The sequence below is a fragment of the Colias eurytheme genome, chromosome 1, assembly GCF_061535395.1.
Source record: "Colias eurytheme isolate Ceu_HAF_F1 chromosome 1, ilColEury1 Martin Lab GWU primary, whole genome shotgun sequence".
NCBI classification, from domain to species: Eukaryota; Metazoa; Arthropoda; class Insecta; order Lepidoptera; family Pieridae; genus Colias; species Colias eurytheme.
The window spans coordinates 7,476,366-7,501,529 of record NC_142980.1 but is presented as its reverse complement, the minus strand read 5'-3'; the positions used below and the strand labels follow the sequence as shown (position 1 = coordinate 7,501,529).

Sequence of the window (25,164 nt, the reverse complement as noted above, 5' to 3'; positions counted from 1 at the left end):
AAATTCGACGATTCGACGATATATTCGTATGCCATAGTGTTGTGTGCTTTACTAATTTCTCTATTAAAATATTATATTATGTGTTTAAATATAAGCGACCAAAGCTTCATATCCGTTATGTTTTACTCTTAATTATTTATAAATATTTATGTTTTCAAAGTAATTCGATGTTTTATAATATGCGCACGAGTGAAATTAGAGATCAATATTGAAATGAACGAAAAACGACAACGAAAGTCGAAAACAAAATAGGTACCTTTGATATCTTTAATAAGTAAAGGTGCAATCTATCGCTCTTATATATAGACAAATGTACTTAATTTACTTCAAATACTTAAATATTCCTGTATTATTCCTTCAATAAATAGGTATATATTATATATGTATATTGTTTAAAAAGGTAACAAAATAGCAATAGTTAAAAATTCTAAACTTCGCTGAATTTTGGATGATAGTCTACCCGTTCTCTATTGAATTTACATATAACGAGCATAGACATACAATAAACGAGTACACTCACAATTTTCACCAAAAAATGTCATGACTGCTTTCGCGTGTATAAGGCAGAGTTTTCTGATGAGCGATACAAGAGACTGAACAATACTGCCACGAAATACCGTGTTTATTTCACCGACGTTTTAAACATCGCTGGTCGGACATTTTTTGACAATTGTTTAAGAGCTAGCGCGCAAGAGAAACTTTTGTCTCTGCAACTATTTTGTTTCTCCCATCAACTCTATGGGCTAGTAAGAAAGTGCGCGCACGTAGCGACGCAACTTCCTATAGAGTTGATGGGAGAGACCAAATCGTTGCGGAGACAAAAGTTGCTCTTGCGCGCTAGCTCTAACAGGCGATTGTGTCTAGTTGTTTATAGTGCGCTAAGGATTGCGGGATAAATACAGTCTTCGATACTGAAACAAATCTCATTTCATCTGTAATATGTACAGAATATGAACGCTTCTAGACGATGTATCCCGTAGTATCATTAGTTATTACATAAGTAGTATGCTAGGTTAAAAGGGTCAGCGTTAGGACCTAAATGGTGTTCATTTCCTTCGAAAAACAGTAGCAGTTCAATTACGAAGTTGTTATTTAGATATAATACACTCGGTTACTGAAAGTTATCTATTGTCTGATTAAGCAGAAGTTGCTAGGACCTACTCATTCGAGGTTTTTGTAAGGTATTGTGTTTATACCTATATGATAGTCATGCATTTTCTAAATCAGTGATTCAATTATAACATTTATACGCCTTTAAAATGAATTGAGATTTGAGAATTTGTTTGATTTAGGGGCGATTTTTCAATCTTTTGTTAATACTTATCCGACCAATAAAGTATTATGCCACAATCTAAAAATATTCTCTTTGTCAATTTGCGATGGAAAACACTTTGAAATGGTTGTTTACGACGTTTTTCGACTAATAAATTTTAACCAACGATCGAAAAATAGCCCCGCTAATTGATGTAGCTTTTTATATGGCTAAAGAGGCACTCTGCATCATCGTTTGAAGTTTGTAGTGGGTCAAATGAAAGGTCAGAAGACACATTTAAGGGTTTAGTGTGAACATTGTTCTTTGGTGGTTCCATAGTGTACTACAGATATACGAATTGTGAATCTGTTGAATTGTACTATATATAATTGAATGCAATAGAACAATCTACTAACGAAGCACAACTACCAAAAAAACTTCTGTATATTAATCAAAATGGGATATGGTAAAGATGTTTTAAATGGATTGTCGTATATAAATTAGTGTCAGTAGCCGTATGTAAGATGCACTCCACGATAATGCCACGATATTAGTATTGTTAGTAGATTGAGTAGTACTTTATTTTTGTGATATGTACTTTTGCGGTAACTGTTAAAAATAGTAACATATACACGGGATTTTATCCGTTTGTATTTAGTAGCAGTGACGTCATCTAATTCTGTAAGGACACACCCTTTTTACTCACAAGTAAAAGTATGATATACTACGGGTTGTTGTTATTCCTGTATACAATCTTATAAGTGTATAATATATGGAATTTTATTTTAAATGAAATAACGACTTGATTCTCAACGAATAATTAAAATTTATAAAATGTGCTGGTCTTTTGAATATATTGCAAAATTCATTTCGAATTACAGAATTATAATATGGATCGACAGATATCAAATAAACTGTACTAATTCTTTCCGGTACTAACTACACTCGGCACGGCAAACCATGATCCCTATGACAGTTCCTCGTGATTGCTCGTATAATGGGTCGTGTAGATACTTTACTATTTTATAGGCAAAGGCGTGGCTTGCGTTCAGCCAAGTCGGTAAAAATGTTTTTATAAATATTATAAACAAAAATTTTTAACGTCTATTATGTTGTTGTTGCATTGATTTAAGTTTTTTAGTAGGTAAGTAAAACGATAGTTTTCCAAAACATAAAAATGCACCTTCGTTACACACGTATGCGCTAGTGTATATTTTATCATGAAAATGGATGTCCCCATTTAATTTGTCTGAAAAACTTTTGTAATCATAGGTAAATGGATATTTTTCAGGTATAGTCTCACTATTTGGTTTGTTTTTCCGGTTTCAAAAATATGTACTCTTTTCCATTATCGACATTTTTTATCGATACTTCCGCACTAGTCGATAAATGCTAACGATGTAAGTTTTGCAGGACGTAAACGTAAAGTCAGATTGAAATAATTTCTCGTAAATGTTAAGAATTGTTATAATTCCAACGGAATATCATTGTATTGGCATAAAGCTACGTAAAAATTAATACTTAGGTAGAGATTGTCTAATCTAAAAATGAACGCCCCTCCACTGTGTTTACGCTCACATTCAAAGTACGTGTATAGACGCAATACACGCAAATTGGTCTGCCTCATTGGTCGTTCAGTCCTCCAGTCAAGTCCATGCCCGAACGACAGGGCCAGTTGGCCAACTAGTGCATAAATGACGCGATGCACGACAGAACGGACGTGTCATTCCGTACATAGCGCGCTCTCCCCGCCATACAATGCTAGGCACCTGAACTGATCGCCCGATTAGTTGACAAATCAGTGCGCGAGAGTCAAAGTTTGCAGTAGAATCGCCGCGCGCACACATATAAAGTGGTTCAATAATTATTTGTCCTCACACATTGAAACAATTAAGTTTAGTGGAGGGGCGTTCATTTTTAGATTAGACAATCTCTACGCCATTTTTATGCCATGCCATTTTTAGACGCCTCTAATAAGTTTCTAATTTAATGGTGACGCCATTACAAGTTTGTCTCTTGAGAAAAACTGACTGTGTCATAGGAATCATCACTCGCCGAGCCGAGTATACCTACACATTAGTACATTTTATGTCAAATTGTAAATTTCTGTTCTACCATTGGCTGTGACATTTTAAGTGACCGGTAAAATAAAACGTTGCTTTTATTTAAAATTTGTTTTATTTATTTATACATAGGATGTAAAGTTTTAACACCCCAGAATTAACGTCGACATCTCAATCAATTCTTCCATGAAACATTGATGGGTAAAGGAATTTATATTGTTTTATTTTCAATGATAGTATAGTCGTACAATAAATCGTTGAATATAATATAAAACTTGTTCTTGGTCAGAGGTATATTTATTTATTTATTTAGAAAGGTGCACACCACAGTGACAATTTTGACGGATTATACACAATTTTACATAGAACAATCACATGTTGCGGTAAAATGCCAACCAAATTGTATACACCACAGGTATAGGTACACACAGCATCAAGCACAGCATAGTTGAGGGGATAAAAAAAATTATTAAAAATTACATTATTTAGCACAATTTATAGATCAAGTAAAATAAATTCCAAAATACATGTCAAAAATAATTTGAAACTAAATTATACTACAAATAAAAATCACATAAAATACAGTTAAATCAATAAATACCTACATTACATAGATAATATATACTATACCGGTGGAGGTTCTACAAATTTAGCTTTTTATTTAGTTTTAATTTGACACCGAAAAAAAATCAATTAAAATCAATCAAAATTTGTAATATGTCTAAAATTGTAACTCATGTTTGTAAACACACAAACAATTACATAATAACGTTAAGCAACTAAACGAATTATACTTACAAAATGGTATTAAACTATTTAGCTTTAGACAAATGGGCTCGGTTCGTTAAAATAATAGTTAAGAATGGGGGCCCTATCAAGTCATTAGGGAAACTATGGAGGCACGATACACTGAAAGTAAGTATCAATAACAATAACTCATTGTATATTTTGCTAAGGAAATTATCATATAGGAAATTTCTGCATTTGGGAGTCCATGCTTTGGCACGAAATGGGCCGGCACTCAGGAGAGGCACTCAGCACTCAAGAGTCAGGACACCACAGCACAAAATATAGTCGAATAGAATAATAGCAAATGAATGCTGCTGTGTTTCGTACGATGAGCGGGAAAACTCCCATATCTTTTTTCTTATCCTTCTCTTTTCTTTTCTCTATTCTTCGCATCAACTTCTCCTCATATAAGTATTTATCACACAAAGTGCGAGTATTCATGTAACCGTTCCTTTGCCAACTTGAGACAAAAAATCACATATGACTTGTTTTGGTAGTCTTGGAGCATCGGATTTTATCGTTCTGCAAAACCAGGGCACACCGGCATAAATCTCAAGGTCTCCTAGATCCTATATGCTATAGGAGTGACGAAGAAATTTCTGTTGAAGTTTGAAATTTCATCATAACTGTAAGATTGAGCAATTGAGCATATTTTTTATTTTCATAAGCTACTGAAACGAAGTACCTAAGTAATTATAAATTTTAAAAAGAGCCCAGAAAGATACCGACAGACAGAAAGAAATCCTATAGTATAGCAATAAACTTTTAGTTTTTGATTAATTAAATTAGTTTAATCGTGCATTTTGAGGTGATAAATGTAAAAACAATTTTAATTGTTAATTCATGAATTTACATGAATTACGAATCCCTTTTCTGTTGTGGGGTAAGGACATAGTTACGACTTACGAGAAAAATGTATTATTCAAAAACCACGATTCCATTCGAGTATTTGTCTGGTTTTATTAATTTTAATGTATTTATAGGATGGCAAGCTGGTGGGGACAGATGCTTTTGGAAATAAATATTTCGAGAATACGTATTACATGATTGGGAGGAGCCGTTGGGTGGAATATAATCCTATGGTCAAGTGGAACTATGATGCTAGTCAGGTATAGAAATTTATATGACTGCAAAAGAACGACTACAGATTTTCTTACTGGCTCTTTCCTTTTCGAACTATATTTTCAAAATTGCTTTTTTTGCCAGAGTAGGTAGTGTGTAGGTGTGCATTGTATGTAAAGTTTCAAACTTGAAAGGAAAACGTCTGTTACCAACATGTAACTATATATATCAAGGTCTGTATGCAAGGAATGCACGTGGGTATCCTATATGCCCACGTGCATTCGACTTTTACTATGTAAAATTAGAAAGTATAGATTTTTTTAGCAGCTCTCGTAAATTCAAGTCAAGCGTTGGTGTCTTATTAGTTATTACCTACCTATCTACTATTATTTTGACATGGGTTAAATACATATTTGGATGATAGGCTGATGATAGACTAGATAGGCACCTATTAGGCAGATATAGCGATCGTCGGTAGAATATTTTAGTACCTACCTATGTTCTAGTAAGAATCTAATAAGTTCTTATTAGTTGATCAAAATTGATCTTGTATCGCTTAGGTCAAGTAGAAGTTATGTAGTAGATTATAATATCTTTAAATCTGACAGTTACCATTCAAGAAGGTGTGCCATAGTGAGCGAATATTCTGTAATATTACTGTCAGTCGTGTGTGTCGTGTGTCGTGTCATCTTGTCGTTGTGTGAGTAGTTTACTGCTGTGATCCTGTCGTTGCGTAGGTACGTACCTGTTTCGTGGTGCAGGACATAGGCACAGAATACTAAATAGTAACTAACGCTAACACAGGTACAAAAGGTTAGGAATTAATTTGACTTGAATTTGACTGGCCCTATGCCTACCAAGCCAGAGGTCGTGGGTTCGATTCCCTGCAACCGGGCCAAATATTTGTGTGATGAACATAGGTAGATGTTTGCTCTGTGTCTGGGTGTTAATTATCTATAGAAGTATTTATTTAAAATTACATATGTATGTTTATCAGCCAGCTGGTTTCCAAGTTCCAACACAAGCGAAAGCTTAGTATGGAATCGTGCCGCCTGTAAAAATTGTCCTGAAAAATATTTAAATATCGACACTTCATTTTACAAATCAGTCGGCCTTAGGTATAGATGTTCCTATAATATATCACTAGCTGATGATAGCTGATGATGGTCATTGATGTTTATTTATTTATTTATTTAGGTATTTATTTAGAATTTCCAACAGAGGATACAGATTACCTACATTTGTTACATCTAATTATTTAAGTACATGGTCTTCTGCACCTTTAATTATAGGAAATTACAGCGTTCAAAATATTTATTATAACTAATTACAATTCGTCAATTTATTAAAAAATATTAGTTAAAAAAAATTAAAGAAACTTTATAACATTGATTATATACCACGAAAACAATAAATTACAAATCAGAAGCGTAGCGTGCCTTGGCGGGGCATAAAATTAAAAGAAATATTTATTCATCATAATTATCTATCTGTCACTTATTCCCAAATTTTTAGAAACAATTCAAATTAAATATACACACAGGAGGCCAGAAAATTGCTATTTTTGACTATTATCATTTCTGAAAAAAAAAATTGGGAATTTTTTTGTAATTTTTGCTTACGCACGTTGGGGGCCCCCTTGGCACGGGGGCCCCGTATAATTGATACGGCAGATACGGCGGTAGCTACGCGCCTGTTACAAATAAATGTTATTAAAGAGTACCTATTAAAATACGAAATTGATGATCTAATAAGTTCTTATTGGAATATAAAGGTTTTATGAGATTATTAATTTTTGGACTTAGATATAAAATATTATAGGTGACTGCGGAATGGTACGGATGGTTGCACTACAAAACAGACCGGCTGCCCAACGAGGACTGCGCTAAATACTGCCTCATGAGCTGCCCCTGGACCAGATGCTGGCTGCTGCCTCACGAGGAGAACATGACGGGCACAGATAAGGCATTCTACCCGTACAGTACTACAAGAGCGCATATCTATGTTTGGGATGGTAATATTATGTATTCCTACTCATATAGGTACAAATTCGCTCGCTTGAAGTACCGATTTTTTAGATTCTCTTCTTATCAATCGATTATGAGCTGAGTGTGAGCTTTTGAGTATTTGACTCGTAAATAGGTACTTTTGGTTACTTAAGAAAGCGTCAAAGTACCTTAGTAAATCAGTAGGTACCTATAGTTAGGTAGTTATTGAAGAATGTACCTAATGAATAAATATTGCAAAAAAAGTAAACTAAACATCGCTAAAACTTATGAAATTATTGAATTGTCACCGATCCTTGATAAGTGTACAAAATTTGAATGTGTCCGTTTAATTAAGTTGGTCAAAATAGAGTCGTTTACATACAAACACACGTCATATGTGATATGAAGCTAAAAAAGCGTATTAAAAAAAACAACATTCCCGTAAAATTAAACATAAGCCTTATTAGTTATTACATTTCATATATTCTTATATATAAAAATGAATCGCAAAATGTGTTGGTAAGCGCATAACTCGAGAACGGCTGAACCGATTTCGATAATTCTTTTTTTATTATATTCCTTGAAGTACGAGGTTTTTATGTAGAGAAAACGTAAATATGTACGGGCGAAGCCGGGGCGGACCGCTAGTGTATAATATAATTGTCAAGAGATTTCTATAGTAGGCACTTAGGTATGTCACATACAAGTACCTACGGCATACTAAGTAATTAGGTTCTTGCATTGAGAATACGTAGGTAGGTACTCAAGATACTCATAAATGTAGCAGTTTGATATGAGAAAGGGTTCAGTTATGTAATGTAATGCAAATAAGCATAGAATGGGGAATCTTTTTTATTAAACAATGTCAGTCGTTAGTAAATATTGAAAATTACAAATTAAAAAGTATATACATACTTTAGGACACAGGCTATTCACGGAGGTTCTGTTATTTTTGTACCTACATGATAGTGTAAAATGTAAAGAACGAACTGACATTGTTAGTCTTTCTGTAGGTAGAACGGACCATTGAACTGTCCTGTGTGGAGCTGGAGCGTTATATTATTGTATGCGTTTATAGACCCCCTTCCAGTGACTATAATATGTTTGAGACAGTCATCTAAGAAATATTAAAGCGTCTAAGCAGGAGTAAAAAAAAAGTTATAGTATATGTGGTGATTTTAATATTGATTTACTTTTACAAACACAAACGGCTACATGAATTGTTAATTTATTTCAGTCATTTAATCTATATAAACTTTTTAACGAACCCACACGAATTACCTACACCTACTTCTGCAACCTGTATTGATAATAATATATACAGGTAAATTAGCTTGGAGAAATTTTTGCATATGTAGTGGTGTGTATATTACTCAGATCTTAGAGCGCGTTTCCACTATATCGTTCTGGCCTATACAAAAATGTTTCGATATCCTAACATTACTATTTAATTTTATACTTATTCCTAGCAACACTTTTGTTTTCAATAAAAACAAGTTTTTATTTGAAAGAAAATGGTTTTGACTTTATAAAAAAAAATATATCATTCAATTTTACGTCCTTGAGCAAACGACAAGGCGACTACCGTGAAACAATAAAATATCGTGTCCATAATAATTTGTTTCATAATTAATATTTGACCATAATAATTACGAAACAAAACAAATAAATAAATCGTCACTTGATAGTGGAAAGTGGAAACACGCACAAAACCAGAATAAACCAGTTTACGCTGTCCGCAGGTGCCACGTGCAGTCGTTTGGTAACGTTAGAACATAAAGCACATTTCATTCAAAAATTATAATTATTATGTACGTAGTTTAATTGATAAATTTTGTATTTGTTGATTGTTGTTATTATTTGTTATTATTGTTATAATATTTGTTGAAGTGAATTACATGTCCCGCAGCCGGAGGCCCCAAATAAAAACTCAGATGTACTTAAAAACTACATTTAATAGCTAAAATGAGACTTTTACACCCATGTCTGCACGATGCAGACCGGAGTTAAAGAATGAATTTATACAGTTTATTTAATAATTATAGGGTAGTAATAAAAGCTCCGATAGTAAATTTAAAAATGTCCTTACTAAAAATATAATATTTACTGCCCGAAATACTAAATCTCCGACTACTTCTGTCCGACTAAAAATGACGAAACGACCGAATGATATACTTAAATCTTAGAAAAAATCTTATGACTGTTAATTGCTGTAATACTTTTTTACCATATAAAATTATGTTCTACTGATAACAATGCTTTGTAATTATTACCTTTACTTGCCAACTAGAAATTCATCAATTACATTTAATTTTTCATAAACTCTGTGCTATTTTTACTACAATGTTATACTTAAATTTCTATTGTTGGCGCTTGTCCAGAAAGTTATTAAAAATACAAAAATGTACTTACTATAATCATGAATTCTAATTCATGAAAATTTAAGAAACCTAACATAACCTAACCTAACGGCTAACCTAACCTAAACTTGATTTTTTTTTGCGCGTCGACGGAGCCCCGCTTCGCGGGGCTCCTATTTCTGTGTAGTTTTTTTTTTTAAGAAACCTAACCTAACCTAACCTAACGGCTAACCTAACCTAAACTTGATTTTTTTCTGCGCGTCGACGGAGCCCCGCGAAGCGGGGCTCCTATTTCTGTGTAGTTTTTTTTTTAAGAAACCTAACCTAACCTAACCTAACGGCTAACCTAACCTAAACTTGATTTTTTTTTTGCGCGTCGACGGAGCCGATCGCGCGGTCCGACCAGTTTCGGTATTTTCATCAATGTTGAGAGTTAAAAAATATATTTGGTAACCAACACTAGAAAATTAAATAACTCATAAAATTCCTAAAAGAATGATTATTTTGACATGACCTCTGTTGTCAGTAACCCAGTAATCTCGTCGGAGGTTCAGTATTTTATTCAGAAGTTTAGTTTTGTTATTCGAAGTTTAATATATTTTTAAGTAGAAATGTAATTTGATTGTGTTCATAGGTGTCAGCAAAATTTAGGTATTTTATTCGGTATGCTTTGAATTTTTTTGTCGGTATATTATTATAACGCTGGTAAATTAGAATAAAAGTCGGACAGAGATAGCTGGAGATTTATTTATTTGTCGGAACCATTATTATTTTCCATAATTATAAAGACGTAAGCTTGGATGCTAACTAAGGGAAATCGCATCCACATTCTATTCCCGTGCGAACGGCGTATTCAGCAGTTTTGTATGAAGGCAGGGCCATAACTAGTGTTTAATTTGTGTGTAAGTGTTGTAACTTTATATTGTTAATTCAATATGGCTCCAGTGTTAAAACATGGTCGAGGCAAGCCTTTGACTTCTCAAACTAAAGAATTAAACTTTAAATGTCGTTTCTTTTTCAGGTTAGTAAATTTTTCATTTTAGTAACATTGTTAATGTAAAAGTTATATGTATGTTAAATGTGCAAATATTAAAATAAAGTCTCATCTTTTTCAGAGGAGAAACACATATAGTTTAATTTAAAATCCCTTATATATACAGGGTTACTTGTAAAACACCGGCAACCTCGCAGGACAAGATAGCTAACATCATAAGTAACAACATTTGTTCTACGACTTTTGATAATTTGTTAGATTTTATTTTCATACAAAAATAAATATTCATTTAATTTTCCGTCTGAATATTATAAACTCTACGCCTCCCAAAAATTACGTAAACAAAAAGCGAACGAGAGGGGGAAGGGGGCGTCGCGTCGTCCATCCGATAATTAATAGAACATAGACTTACAAATGTAAGGAGAGTACAATAAAAGTTTAAAAAATCATTTAAAAATAATTTATTGCGTTATGCCAAAAGTCGTAGAACAAATGTTGTTACTTATGATGTTAGCTATCTTGTCCTGCGAGGTTGCTGGTGTTTTACAAGTAACCCTGTATAAAATAAAAACTAAAAATAAAATGTTGTTTTATTTTATTTGCTGACCATACACTACTACAAACGCAAAAATTTCTCCAAGCTAATTTACCTGTACTGTGACTGCATCTGTTTAGAGAAAAATATTCTCAATACATTGACTTCGGATCACTGTGGCCAGAAAATAGGTTTTGAATGGGATTGCATACCTACATTTAAAAGGATTAATGTTAGGCCAATAACTAAAAAAGGCATTAATAAATTTAGGAATAATATTAATAAAACCTGCCCATACTAAATGATCAATCCTTTCCTAATAGTCCTTGTGAAATGTTTAATAATCTTTTTAATTTAGTAAATAAATTATATATTTTTTATATATTAAAATTAACACTAAATTCTAGTATGAAAATAAATTTGGTTCGTTCACATTCAGTCGCCCGTGCCTGAACGGCCTTAGTAAAGTTTGGTACTTGGTAGAGCGATAGAGCTATCGGAATCGTAGTTCCTACCGCGACGACTAGATGGCGCTAGTTGTTATAATATGCGAAATGAAAAGTTATATTAATTTTATATTATTTTATTTAAATGTCTTGATAGTGGATGTTTTATTTTCAGGTTGCACAGCTGCAAGACGCGGTTGCAAAACCATTTCTCCGTGAATTAATAAATGTTTTGCTTTTTTAAAAAGGTTAAAATAAATGTTTTATTTTTAAAAATAAAAGTCAATCAATACTATAATAATTGTGTTTTACTGTTAATTATCATACAATTATGCCTATGATTATATATGATAGGTAAAGTTTAGTGAATAAAAATTGTACATCTTGTTAAATTTCACCCCAGCTGTAAAAAAGGAAAAATACCAAAACAATATTATATTATAACTTCATTACATAATGTTCGAAATGATTCCTTTAAATACAAATACCGACGTAAAAATATTTTTATGAAATATTTTTTATTGTTTTAAATTGAAACTTTTCCCTCCATTTCTCTACGTAGGTATTTAAATAAGCTTACACGTCGCGATCGATACATTACAAAACAGCATTCAACATATCACTTGTCGAAAACATTTTCAGAGAGCCACTCGAGCGCAATTCGTTGCAATATTGCAAATGAAAAAAGTCGCGACAAAAAATTCAATAGCAAGTTTCATAAAAAAGAAAAATTCTTTTTTTCGTTCGCGTGCCCGCGGTGTCGGGGGCGGGGCTGGGCGGGGCTCGGCCTTCCTTCCCACCGCGTCGGCTCGACGCTGACGGCGCGACAGTCGCCCGTCGGACGCGACGCGTAGCGCACGAGTATGCACCGCGTGTGAGTGCCGCAGTGTAGTGGGGCAGAGGCCCATACGTTCGAAAATACAAAACGGAAAAATTGACCCCCAGATGGGAGTGTACGAAGAGAGGGGAGCGATGCACTGGGTACGTATTTTGTTTATGTTTACGTTTACGCGCGAAATTGTCGAAATTACTTTTTAAGTAACTGTAAGTTGCATGCTTTATGATTTTTCATGAAAGTAAAGCAACACAATTTATCATAGGTTCTGCTTTTATTAATTTTTCATAGAGGTATAAAGTCAATTCGTTTTTATACCTCTATATGAAAAATCATTTATCTATAAAAGACATTATGTAGGTAGGTATTATTATTATTAGCTTGGTGTTGGTTTAATATAAATAAAAAATGTTGTAATGATAAATAGCAAATTAAGTTGTCAGAAAAAATAAAGTATAAGTATAAGTAGCATTTACAATAGGTACTCTTTTTAATTTAGTTTCATTAAGATTTTAGTGAATTAATGTTTGTTAAGGCTTCAATATGGGAATATTTTGAACTCAGCAAGTAGTTTGATAACTTCCTTAATAAAATAAATGTGTTTTATTAGATTTTATTGAATCAGTTGAAAATGAATGTACTAGGTACTGTATTTATAAATTAATGAATCCGTTTTGATAATATTAAGTAGAATCAGACATTTTTTTTAATAAAAACGCGCGCTCTACAATTCAGTGACAACGTTTATTCATAATGACCGTTAGGAATTTGTTATAAATAGTAAATATTCTTTATATACATATACATATAATTAATACAACACATGTGTTATTATATTTACATAGTTTATTTATTGTTACTTCATAAAATTATATTAAAAATAAATTAATTTTGTTAAATTCAAAGTGGATAGGTTTTAATGAATGTGTTTTTTTTTGCAAATATATAATTATATGTGATGTTGTTACCTATGTTTTAGCTTTTGATAATTTTAATAAAAAGATAGAAGATAGGAAATAGGTTATCGTTGAAATCTTTTAAAGGGAATGCGATCGTTCGTTTGTTAATTAGCTATAAAATTTTGGTTTGAAGAGAAAACAAAATTAGTTTTATATTACTCATATAAGTATTATAAAATTAAACAAGGAATTTACAATTTCACTAATTATATTTCAATCCACATACAGCTTACTTAAACACTTTAATCTCCAAAAATACAGCGGCAGATACAAATATGAAGTCGCACTTAAGAATTCCATAAATTTCGGGACCCGCCAAATAATCCAGTCTGTAGGTATTTATGCTCTACAAAAGGTGGCGTAGAAAATGTTTTGAAACAATATTGTTTAGGTATGAAAGGTTAATAAAAATCCAAGTTTTCGACCTTGACGGACCCAGGCGCTAGCCGCCATCTTGAATTAAAGGTGCTAAAATTAGGTATATTTTAAATAACTTCTCAATTGTTTACTAAATCACAAAAGTGTCTATGAGGGGTTCAAAGAAGACAAAATTACCTACATTTTTTTCATACATGATTATTCTGTAAGTCTTAAAGGTAAAAAGTTACAAGCGACGGAAATAATAATATTTACAGAAATCATATAATTTTAATTTTGTTTAAAAATTGTACAGCTATCATTTTTTTAATTCTCTTTGATGGCCCGGGCTGGTTAATGGTGGCTTCTTCATTATCGTCGCTGAAATTTTCTGTTTCATTGTCTGTATTTTTAGTTTCCAACCATGAAATTTCGTCATCATGACCAGAAGAAATCGAAGACGCTGGAGCACGCTTTCTAGTAACTTTTTACGGAGGGGACATGGATAAAGAATCCTTAGAAGATATCCGATATGAACGATTCGTAAAGTTATCAATAAAAGGTAAATTTAATCGACGAAATTTCATGGTTGGAAACTAAAAATACAGACAATGAAACAGAAAATTTCAGCGACGATAATGAAGAAGCCACCATTAACCAGCCCGGGCCATCAAAAAGAATAAAAAAAGATTGCTGCACAATTTTTAAACAAAATTAAAATTATATGATTTCTGTAAATATTATTATTTCCGTCGCTTGTAACTTTTTACCTTTAAGACTTACAGAATAATCATGTATGAAAAAAATGTAGGTAATTTTGTCTTCTTTGAACCCCTCATAGACACTTTTGTGATTTAGTAAACAATTGAGAAGTTATTTAAAATATACCTAATTTTAGCACCTTTAATTCAAGATGGCGGCTAGCGCCTGGGTCCGTCAAGGTCGAAAACTTGGATTTTTATTAACCTTTCATACCTAAACAATATTGTTTCAAAACATTTTCTACGCCACCTTTTGTAGAGCAGAGGCTTTTACATTTCCCCACAGACTGGACTAAAAGTGACATTCGAAATGTATATTTTGATTAATATTTGTGAATTCCCATTAACGCAAGTGGTCTCAATAAAGTTTATATCAATATCAGGAGTAGGTATAATAAATTTTGAAAACCCTTTACATAAGAATTCAATTTAGCCCTTAGTTTTTATCGCTGTGGTAGATAATCAGTCGCCGTCGGCGCGCTGCTAGCTACGGTGTTTACCGGACACCATTTTAAAGATTTATAGCTATTTATTATATACCCATATACAAAACTAATCAAATATATAAATTAGATGTTATTGGACTCAAAGGTGGTATGCGACTAATTACTTCACAATAGATTAGACAGTATCGTGACTATATTTTACTAACTAGGTACGTACGTTTTTAGACTCCGTATTCACCGTACATACCTACGTTGTTTCAAAATTTAAATTAAATTAACAAAAATAGTCGTTAAAGTTATTTTTATTTCCTTTTACACATACCTATGAAATAATGCGCAGAACATTTGAGAGAAGATTTAATTAAAAACAATTATACGTTTTAACAATAAGTGAATATAAATAACATTTTACCGTATTTTATTGTAGGTACTTTTTCGTTCGTATGGTTAAAGAATTAAAATTTAAGCTATACAATATGGTAGTAATTTTATTAAATTAATAAGTTGGTACGTACAGTGATATGACGACGCGGTTGGCGCAGTGGAAAAGTAACTGCCTACTGAGCCGACGGTCCCGGGTTCGATCCCCGGTCAGGGCAAATATTTGAGTGATGAACTCAATTATTTGTTCTTGGGTCTGGGTGTTATTATCTATATATATGTATTTATAATATTATATTTATCGTCGCCTAGTATCCACAACACAAGCCTTAATTGAGCTTACTGTGGGACTAGGTTGATTTGTGTAATAATGTCCTATAATATTTATTATTTATTTATTTATTTATATTATATATATGTATACTATAAAGAGAACCTCTAAAAGCTTGGTAGTATTAATACAAATACATAACTACATCATTCGTATATTCATTTATTTTAAATAATAATTAGGTATATATTGTATAAACAAAAAAAAGGTAAAAAGTTTAACTCTACTTTTTAGGTAAGCAGTGAATTAAATTATTATACTTATTAATATTTGGTTCTTCACAAATTAGGCCATATTGAAGAAAATATCGTTATAAATACCTATTTATCACGACGATAGAGCCACTTATTAATTTAATATCATTTATTGCTTCTTATATAAAGTTCAGTACATTACACATACACAGTACTTACTATACTTACATTCTAAGCTTACATTACATTACAGTTGCAGTTGGTTAGAGGTCTTAAAAATAATCATACAAAGCTCACACAAACTTAAACATTTATTTATTCAAATAGACTTCTTCTAGAAGTACTTTTGAATCGTCATAGGTAGCAATTTTTAAATTTACCATGGATTCAGAAAGCAGTATTATGGAGATGAACCGACAATAAACTTCATAGTTGCTCTTTTAAAATCTTTTCAGTATTACAATTTAATTTTACGAAATATGTAACTGTATATAATATCATAAAATGCCAAAGAACTGTCTTGTGGTTCTTATGCGACAACCCTCCATGGACTTTCAAAGAAAAAGGCTGCATCTCAACTAGGTGTTCATTGAGTTTATAAATGATAGAGCAGGTTTCAAGGAGATGTTCGTTTGCAAAAATAGCTTAGTCCATTGTTTACGATTCAATAGTTTGTAATAAGTGAGCTATATGTATAATGGTGGATTTGATGACCCCACAAAATGTTTTAAATTGTAAGGCGCAACTTTCACTGAAGTTACCGATTTGAAATCTAATCACACAGTGGCTGATTCAAGAATGTTCTGCCATATTGCAGAGATAATTATTCTAAGCCCTGACACCGATATTTTTGTATTAGGCCTTTATTTCTGGCATAAACTTGAAAATATACTCGCCATCTTTGAATGCTCCCCCCACTCCCCCATGCAACTATTTCACTGTACGAACTATTGAATCGTAAAGAATGGACTATTTTTAATTATTTAAAATAATAATTTAAAAAATATATTCATATGTTTTCAATCTATAATTTCATATGGTTTAAAGTTAACTCAAAAATGGAGCATTTTCGTAAATTTTCTAAAAAATCTTAGAGAAAGTGTAAGAAATGTTATAGTATGCTATATATTCGTGATCTACTCAATAAGCTCTTTCATTTGATACCCCACACGGCATGTTTTTGAAATTTTTATTTTTTTCTTTGTATGCCATATTTAATTACCGGGGTGGGGAGAGGGGGACCACAAAACTGGTTGGCAAAATCTGTCTATAGGATGTCTGGGATCTATACAATATATATCAGAAGTCAGATTTAGGTCCGCTATTTTTGCAAACGAACATCTCCTTGGAGCCTGCTCTATGAGTTAAACCACAAATTAAAATAAGATTTTTTTATTTTAATGGAATCTGTTTATCTGTATATTTTTTATTAGCTATCTGATCACTGATGTCTTGCGTAGGTTCGTTTTTATTGTTGTAAAGTGCTGGATTAATTGTTCTTTCATTTATTTATTTCATAGTTATTTACAATTCATACCTATTTGGTTTCATATGATGCTAGAACTAAAAGCTAAGTTAGGTTTTTTTGAATTCACTATGTTACATTTAATTTCTATAGGTAACTAGGTATACGGGTGTGGTTTTTTCATTTTACAAAATTAAAGAGAACTGTATGAGGTATTAAAATTATGTAAATATAATGTGTATATCATTTACTTATTATTACCTACATAGAATATAATAGTTTTAAGTTATTTGCATCATTTAGAAATTAAATTCCTATTTCATATGCATTCTGCACTTGAAAGTGTCGTATTTCGTTTTATTTTAATAAATATTAGTGATTAACTTTTTGTTATAAATATATGCCATATTTAATTAAATGCCACGTCTTTTCATAAAATATGTACCTATTTTTAAAGTACTTTTTGATGTAGGTAGGTATTACAGTAAAAAGTTAGTTTTTACTTTTTACAAACACAAAACAAAAATGTTTTATTGTTAATATTTTAGCGAGTACAAGGTTACATGAGGCCAATTAACGTTTTAATTAGATTTGTATCACTTTTTTATATTTTAAAATATAAATTTCGGCCGTTTGCTTTAACAAATGTGAAAATATAAAAACTTATGGCTTAAAATGCTCAGGTATCATATTTTTAAGATATACGCCTCCGTGCATAAAAAAGCTTGACTATATAAAGGAACGCTAAAAATACTAAATTAATATAAGAATGGGCTTAAGCCACTTATTAAAATAATAGGATAGAATTAGCGCCCACGGCTCTTGCAAAAATATAATTTTCATCCTTGGAACGCTCACTAAATAAACTGCTAAATAAATAAACGATAAATAAGGTATTTCGTACGTATGAATGGGATATAACTCGGCGATAATATTAATATTGTGAAGGTATTCAAACGTAAGAGCGCTGAGCGGTCCACCGCTAAGGATGCCGCTCATTGATATCTGTGTTGATTCCCTGTACTTGATAGAGTGCAGGACTGCAAAGGAAAACCGCTTCCTAGTAAGGCGTTCCCATTGAAATTCAGTATTCAAACAGCATTGGCTTGTAGCTCGGAGAAAATATATAATACGGTGAAAGTATTTCTGGGCGTATGCAATTAACTTTATCCTTTGAATGCATCCGACATTCGCGAAAATCACTTTGATAGTAAATAGACAGTCGCGGTCGTTATCCTGTCTGCAAATCTTATATTTGTATTGCGTAATGATTAACTATAAGTTTAGTACTTCAATCGAATATGAAATTAGTTTTGGATCGACTTGGTAAAATTGAAATGGTCACATTGAGACGAACGAATATTATGTAGAACCTCAAATCGAAACAATATTTTTGTATTCAAATTTAAAACATCCTCGTTCTATGTTTAGCAATGCAACTTTAATTATTATAGTGTTCATATTGTAAATTCTAGGCTTTGTTTGAGAAGCGGATACTATGCAGATTTTAATTTAGGTTTCATTGAAGTTCGCCCTTTAATGTTCGTTCGTTATGACAATTCTTGTTATGACATTCTTGCAATATTATGATACTCATGATACTATAAATTTCTATGACGTAAGGCGTATTTTGTGAAATACCTGTGCATAAAGTTGTACTTACTTTAATTTACTGGCACTTAATGTTCTATCCAGTCGTGGGAAAGGGTGATACATACCTACATATTTGTAGTTTAACTTTTATACACGCAATTTAAAAAACGTGTTATTTAGCGAAACTGTGATAGTCGTTTAAATTCAATCGATGAGTAGGTATTGTTCAATTGACCGAGGTATGCTCGGGGCTCTAAACGGAAATAAACCTTTTATTTTTGGGCTGGATTATTTTTAGAAATAAATTCAAACATTTTTTTCAACAATCATAAATAGTACACAGACAATTTTACAACAATCAATTAGTACACATTTTTGTTTAATTTTCCGCACAATATTTTTTGTCCTAGGTAAGGAAGTAATTAATGTATTTTATATTAGAACTTTGCTAAATACCGGACATACCTACTAGGTATTGGATTATTATATTGTTATGGCTAGGTACTAGCCATTGGCCCCAGTTCCCCCCGGAACTTCTTTCAAGAAAATCAAGTTGACCTAATCTGCATACAGAGTGCAAAATTTTATTAAAGACGGTTTAGTAGTTTAGCAATCCGTATCGGACAAATAACGAGACACGTTCTTAATATCTGTATTCTAAATGTTGTTTGGATAATTGTATAATAAATTATATACCTACTTATATAGGATAAGATGAAAACCATGTTTTTTGTCAGCTTATATACAGGTACATATATATTTTCTACTGTGCCTATAGCCTATGCCGACGGAAGCGCACGTTTATCAAATCTTTTTGGTGAAAGAGCCATAAAATACTTAATATAAGATAGGTAGTATAAGAAAGGATAGCTGATAAAAGATATAGGATTCTATTAACAAAATATTTATTTGTGAAATTATTTTTTAAACATCGGTAAGAAAAATTCATCATTTTAATTATGGACAGCTTGGATAAACTCAAAAATGTCGATCACATTGCGGTTACAAACCACAAACTGTTGGAATGTAACTCGTATTGTCCGTATCCAACGCTTCCCGGATATTTATGCATATTTTCTATTTATATTTATGGGATTTGCCCAACTACATATGCATATTTCCTTTATTTCCTCTTCGCTATTAAGAACTGTAGGTATATTATGATCCAAATTATTCTCCGTTTGTTAATTGGGTTTTTTCAATAAGGGCGTGTAATATAAATATGTGCATTGTTAATAAAGCGGTTAATGAATATTATAACGATTACATATTTTGTGTGATAAATATTTACCTCAAATTATATACGAGCACATTACGGTCGGTTACGGTTTGCGGTAATAGCGCGATTAGGATTACGCAACGCTGTCACACCAACCAAATATGTAAAGGCGGGTATGTTTGCAGCAACAGAGTGAGCGGTACCTAACTTCGGCCTACGACACGGGCGCCGAGTTGTCACCTGTCGCGCCGGCCGCGTCGCCGGGCTCGCCGCGCGACTGCACCTCGTGCCACAAGCGCGAGCCGCCGGACGAGCCGCCGCCGCCGCCGGCCGACGACGCGTGCGCCGGCTGCGGGGCCCGCATCACCGACCGCTACTACCTGCTCGCGCTGGAGCGCCGCTGGCACACCCCCTGCCTCAGATGCTGCGAGTGCAAGATGCCGCTCGACTCCGAACAGCGCTGCTACGCTAGGGACAGCAATATATTCTGCAAGAACGATTATTTCAGGTGAGCTTTCGCAGTTTCTTTAGACGCGGCCTGAACGCTAAACGTGAACGTTTATCCAATCTTCTATTGGCCATTTTTTAACTACAAATATTAAAGTTATTACATTAATTAAAATGCAATTATATATAATTCGATAAACAACACAAGTGAGTAAATTGCCCTTGATTGATACCACCAATGGTGCGTAAAATCTCTTTCGTTTATTCAATAATAATTATGTTCAGAAATGGGCATATAACTTGTTATTATTGTGGAAGTAAGTGAGTACAAAAACCGAATAAAAATATATCGGAATAAATGCTCATTCTATTAACAATCTATCGATAGAACGATTAGTTTATTTCCAATGAATTTGTAAGCTTTAATTGCGTCTTCACACTGTACGAGCGCTTATTAAATTCGTGATTTGCATCTGTTGGTAATGGTCTAATGAATGTTTATCGAATATCGGGTTCAGAGAATATTTTATCGCGCTTGAGTCCTATTTACTACCGAAATTAACATCGTTTGATGCAATGATGTAAGCGAGCTGTTTGTATATCGCAGAATGTAATCACAGCTTTTAGCGTAGGAAGCTTTTATTATTATTTCTAAGCACTTTACAAAGATAACGTAAAAACCGCTATCGAATCGAGTAATTTTGTCGACTGTATTTAAAAAGGATCGTCATAATTAAGCAGATTCATGAACATAATTATAGATTGGGAATTAGTGTTATTTACATTAAATGTTTATGATATTAATTAAGCAACATGGTTAATAAGAAAAAAATGCAACAACTAAAATATAACATTTTTGGTATACGATAAAAAAAATTGTATATACATATATCGTTTGTTAAAAAATAATAAAATTATCTAATTAAAGCCAAACCACATCATATAAATACGTAGTAATAAGAGCTAATTTAATTTATCAGTTCATTTGAAATATAGGTTTTAAAATATTTGTTCTAGATATAAAATGTATAGACCTACAGGAAACATTTCTCGCCAATTTGTATAAATACCATCACATTTCGGGTCATAGCATTGAAACAATTCCCTAAATATTTGAACGAGGTAAGCTTTGTGAAACTCGCCGGACAAAGCAGTTGTCTAAATTACACAGAGAACTACGGACTTTGAGAATTCAAGCAACGTTTAACATAGCGATGGTGATAACAATGTAAAACGTAGTATTGCTATTCGCTTCTATGGAAAATTATTGCAGTGAAATACTATGAAAGCAAATATAATCTATACTATACATAATATTATAAAACTGAAGAATTTGTTTTTTTGTTTGAACGCGCTTATCTCAGGATTAGGAGGTCCGATTGGGAAAATTATTTTGGTGTTAGATAACCCATTTATCGAGGAAGGCTATAGGCTAAATGTGCCCCTCGGTTTTACCTATAGGTGCGTTGTGATGCAGTAGAGCTCAAAAGTTATCGCTAGGCACAAGTGAGAACGAAAATATGTAGTATCTTATATTAGTAGAACATAATTATCGTTTCCAAATGTTAAAAAGCAAAATATAAAATAACACTTTTTCAGTGTAACACCAATGTTACAATGTTAAAAAAACAATTCTGGATCATTTTCAGTAAATTAACATTGGAGATAAACTTTTTAATCCGCCAATAAAACCTTTTATTAGCACGTTTCCACGGAAAAGTATTATGATTGTTTGTTAAATATCATCCGTTCTTTATGTGGAGTAATTAATTTAAATAATTTAATATTTCACACTGTTCGCGACAAGAACACGCATTATTTTTTACAGCTAATTATTGAGATAAAGAACACTCTTTATTTTATATTATAGCAGTTAAGATTTGCATACATTCTTTAGATTCGCAAATTTTGTTTTAATGCTCGTAAATTACTGACATTAAAATTTTGGTTTCAAATGATGTCGTTTTATATTTTTGAAGCATGTCTAGTATCCACTGATTCTTAAATGATTCTTATTGAAACCGTTTGCTATTTTTCGAAAAATGGTACCTACAGTCGTTGGCTATTCATTGGTTTAAAAATTGGATAAATCTGTCTGCTGTATATTTTTAGTCACTGATTTGTTGTTGAAGGCAAAAATAAGCGTTTGTTAATATTTTAATTTTTATGTATAATAAGTTTTGAGTATAATTTCAGTTCAAGTAGCGGTTATATAAATTGATTTTGCTAGATTGTTACGTAGCCATTGGAAAGGATTAAATACCAAATAAAAAACGTCAATTTATTCGTTGGATTTTCAATATTCTGCATTCAGAAAAGTTAAAAAACTCTTTTTAGAGTGGAAATATCCCGACGCGATTTTGTGTTATTTCGCACGTTATTTACAGAAACTGAATATCATATCTCACAATAAAACAACGCAGTTCTATGTCTAAATGAAGTATTGTGGTATTCGCATGGAATAAAAAGTTTTTGATAACATTCGGGAATTGATTGCGTCTAATTGTGTGTGGACAAGCTTTTTTATGGATAGAGGAGCGGACAAGGTTATATCTGCATATCTTAAACGGTTTTTGGTACGTGTTCGAAGCGTGATATTCGTGCGTACCTACACGGCTACATTTCGGCGCCGAGCTCATGATGTGGGCCGTCACCCATCTGGGCTATCTGATGTACGTTTTACAGCCCACCCTGGTCACAAGTCAGCTGGCATTATCACTACGCTCGTATCAGTCACGCTCACATCTCTATGGCACATCTCTGCAGGATGCGTGGGGAATAGATGATTGGAGAAAATGTGATTACGTGTACTGTGATTATAATTATTCAATGTTAGTAGCAAAAAGCACCAAAAAGCGCTTGCTAGGTGCGTTCGCGAAGTTCTATAACCTTATTGCAGATCTTTCTATTTTTCTAAACACTATTTTGTTTGTTAACACATCTAGATATGAATAAAAACTACTTAGGTACCTATGTAAAAAAGCCTCAACTTAAATTTTAAAAGTAAAAGATAATATTCATAAATGTAGATTGTGGGATATTATAGGACGATTTGAAGAAAAAATCACATTTATTAATAAAGTAGTTTATTATTCAGCTTTATTTGTAAAAATAAGCGACAATATCGGTCAATACGTTTGTATGGATATCGTAGAGTTACAGCTGACTACGTCCAGCTGCGAAGGCATTCGCTTTTTATGTTATTGGGTGATAAACGATAAGTCTATCATAGTAATGACGCAATAATTATTTCATTATATTATACACGATTTTAATATATTCCATTTTAATTTTTTAAAGAGGAGATCACATTCAAATTATTTGAATATCGAGTGCAAAACTCTGTCAATAACCCTGATATACATCTTATACTTAAAATTTCCGTGTCTCAATGTTAGTTACCATACTCCTCCAAAACGGCTAAACCGATTCTCATGAAATTTTCTGTGCATGTCTGGTAGGTCTGAGAATCGGCCAACGTCTATTTTTCATACCCCTGAGTGATAAGAGTAAGGCAGAAGAACGTTTGCCAGCACAGATAGAATTATGTGTATACACATGAATTGAAAATCACTACTGTATAGTATAAAAACTACGCAAAGTCGCTTTCTCTGTCCCTATGTCCCTATGTATGCTTAAATCTTTAAAACTACGCAACGGATTTTGATGCGGTTTTTTTTAATAGATAGAGTGATTCAAGAGGAAGGTTTTAGTATATAATTCATTATGTTTTAGGTAAAGCGGGCGAAGCCGCGGGCGGAAAGCTAGTAAAGTATAAAAAAGAAAAGTCGTTATAAAATAACAGTTTAACAACGATTAAATTCAAAGCTGTGCAGCAAAAAGCGAATTTCTCAGATCTTTCGGTTTACTCCTTTTATGTGTCATGCAGGGGTATGTTAAACTTCAATACAGCCTATAATGAGGTGAGAAACTGATTATATCTGATCGGTATCTATATACAAACTCATCAAAAACATGCACAACTAGAGCATGTTTTAACACGCAGCGGCAACTTGTGTGAAAAAGTTTTTCCTTACCAATAATTATAATCTGTAAGAGGGTACAAGCCGTACAACTGTACATAGATAACGCGAACTTATTCTCGTGTTTTACAGAATGCGATAGTTTTTAACGGTGCTCATTGATAGGAAAGCGTTTTATTTCTTCTATGATTATAAACCCAATTGATTTTCTATTTCTTTTAAGTATTTCTTTTATTTCCCTTGCGACAATCCTCGTATAGTATTAAATGTGAAATGAATACATAAAATATTATTTTTAATTCCACTGTTCAATTCATTGAGCATACCTATTGCTTTTCAAGATCTGATTCAATTTACAATTAACATAATCAACAATGAAGTTAAAATATTTTAAATGCCGATTATTCAATCCATGGTTAAAACTTATCCGCCCAATAAAGTATTATACGATAATATTAAAATGTCAGCCGTAACGGGCAAAGAATACATTTTTGAAATGGTAGTTTAATATTTTATTCGACGAATAAGTATTAACCAAGGGTTAAAAAAGACAGCCCTTAGGGCCGATTTTTCAATACTTAGATAAAACTTATCCGTCCAATAAAGTATTACACGATGATATTAAAATGTCACGTAAACTGTCAAATACGGGCAATTAGAATACGTTTTTAAAATGGTAGTTTTATACATTATTCGACGAATAA

The 25,164-nt window shown here is 32.5% G+C and overlaps 2 protein-coding genes across 2 annotated transcripts in view; both read left to right on the top strand.

Annotated features, from left to right (window-relative positions):
• The first annotated feature begins 4,116 nt into the window (after positions 1 to 4,116).
• LOC149911084 (putative NADH dehydrogenase [ubiquinone] 1 alpha subcomplex subunit 12) lies at positions 4,117 to 11,708 on the top strand. Its single transcript, XM_090109234.1, has 4 exons — positions 4,117 to 4,230; positions 5,088 to 5,213; positions 6,988 to 7,180; positions 11,665 to 11,708. The coding sequence occupies exons 1-4, from the start codon at positions 4,117 to 4,119 to the stop codon at positions 11,706 to 11,708; spliced, it is 477 nt and encodes a 158-aa protein (XP_089965360.1).
• A 618-nt stretch (positions 11,709 to 12,326) lies between these two features.
• The window catches only part of LOC149911083 (protein apterous-like), a 58,825-nt gene continuing 45,987 nt past the window's right edge, over positions 12,327 to 25,164 (top strand). Inside the window, exons 1-2 of the mRNA XM_090102594.1 lie at positions 12,327 to 12,470; positions 20,216 to 20,538. Coding sequence (XP_089958720.1) covers positions 12,435 to 12,470; positions 20,216 to 20,538 — 359 coding nt within the window. The 5' untranslated portion in view covers positions 12,327 to 12,434. The remainder of the gene's footprint in view (positions 12,471 to 20,215; positions 20,539 to 25,164) is intronic.

Excerpts from the sequence above, each read along its gene's own strand:
- LOC149911084 (XM_090109234.1), top strand. The coding sequence starts at position 4,117 with ATGGTATTAAACTATTTAGCTTTAGACAAATGGGCTCGGTTCGTTAAA. Across the intron at positions 4,231-5,087 it reads GGAGGCACGATACACTGAAA|GATGGCAAGCTGGTGGGGAC; the intron begins GTAAGTATCAAT and ends ATGTATTTATAG. Across the intron at positions 5,214-6,987 it reads GGAACTATGATGCTAGTCAG|GTGACTGCGGAATGGTACGG; the intron begins GTATAGAAATTT and ends AAAATATTATAG.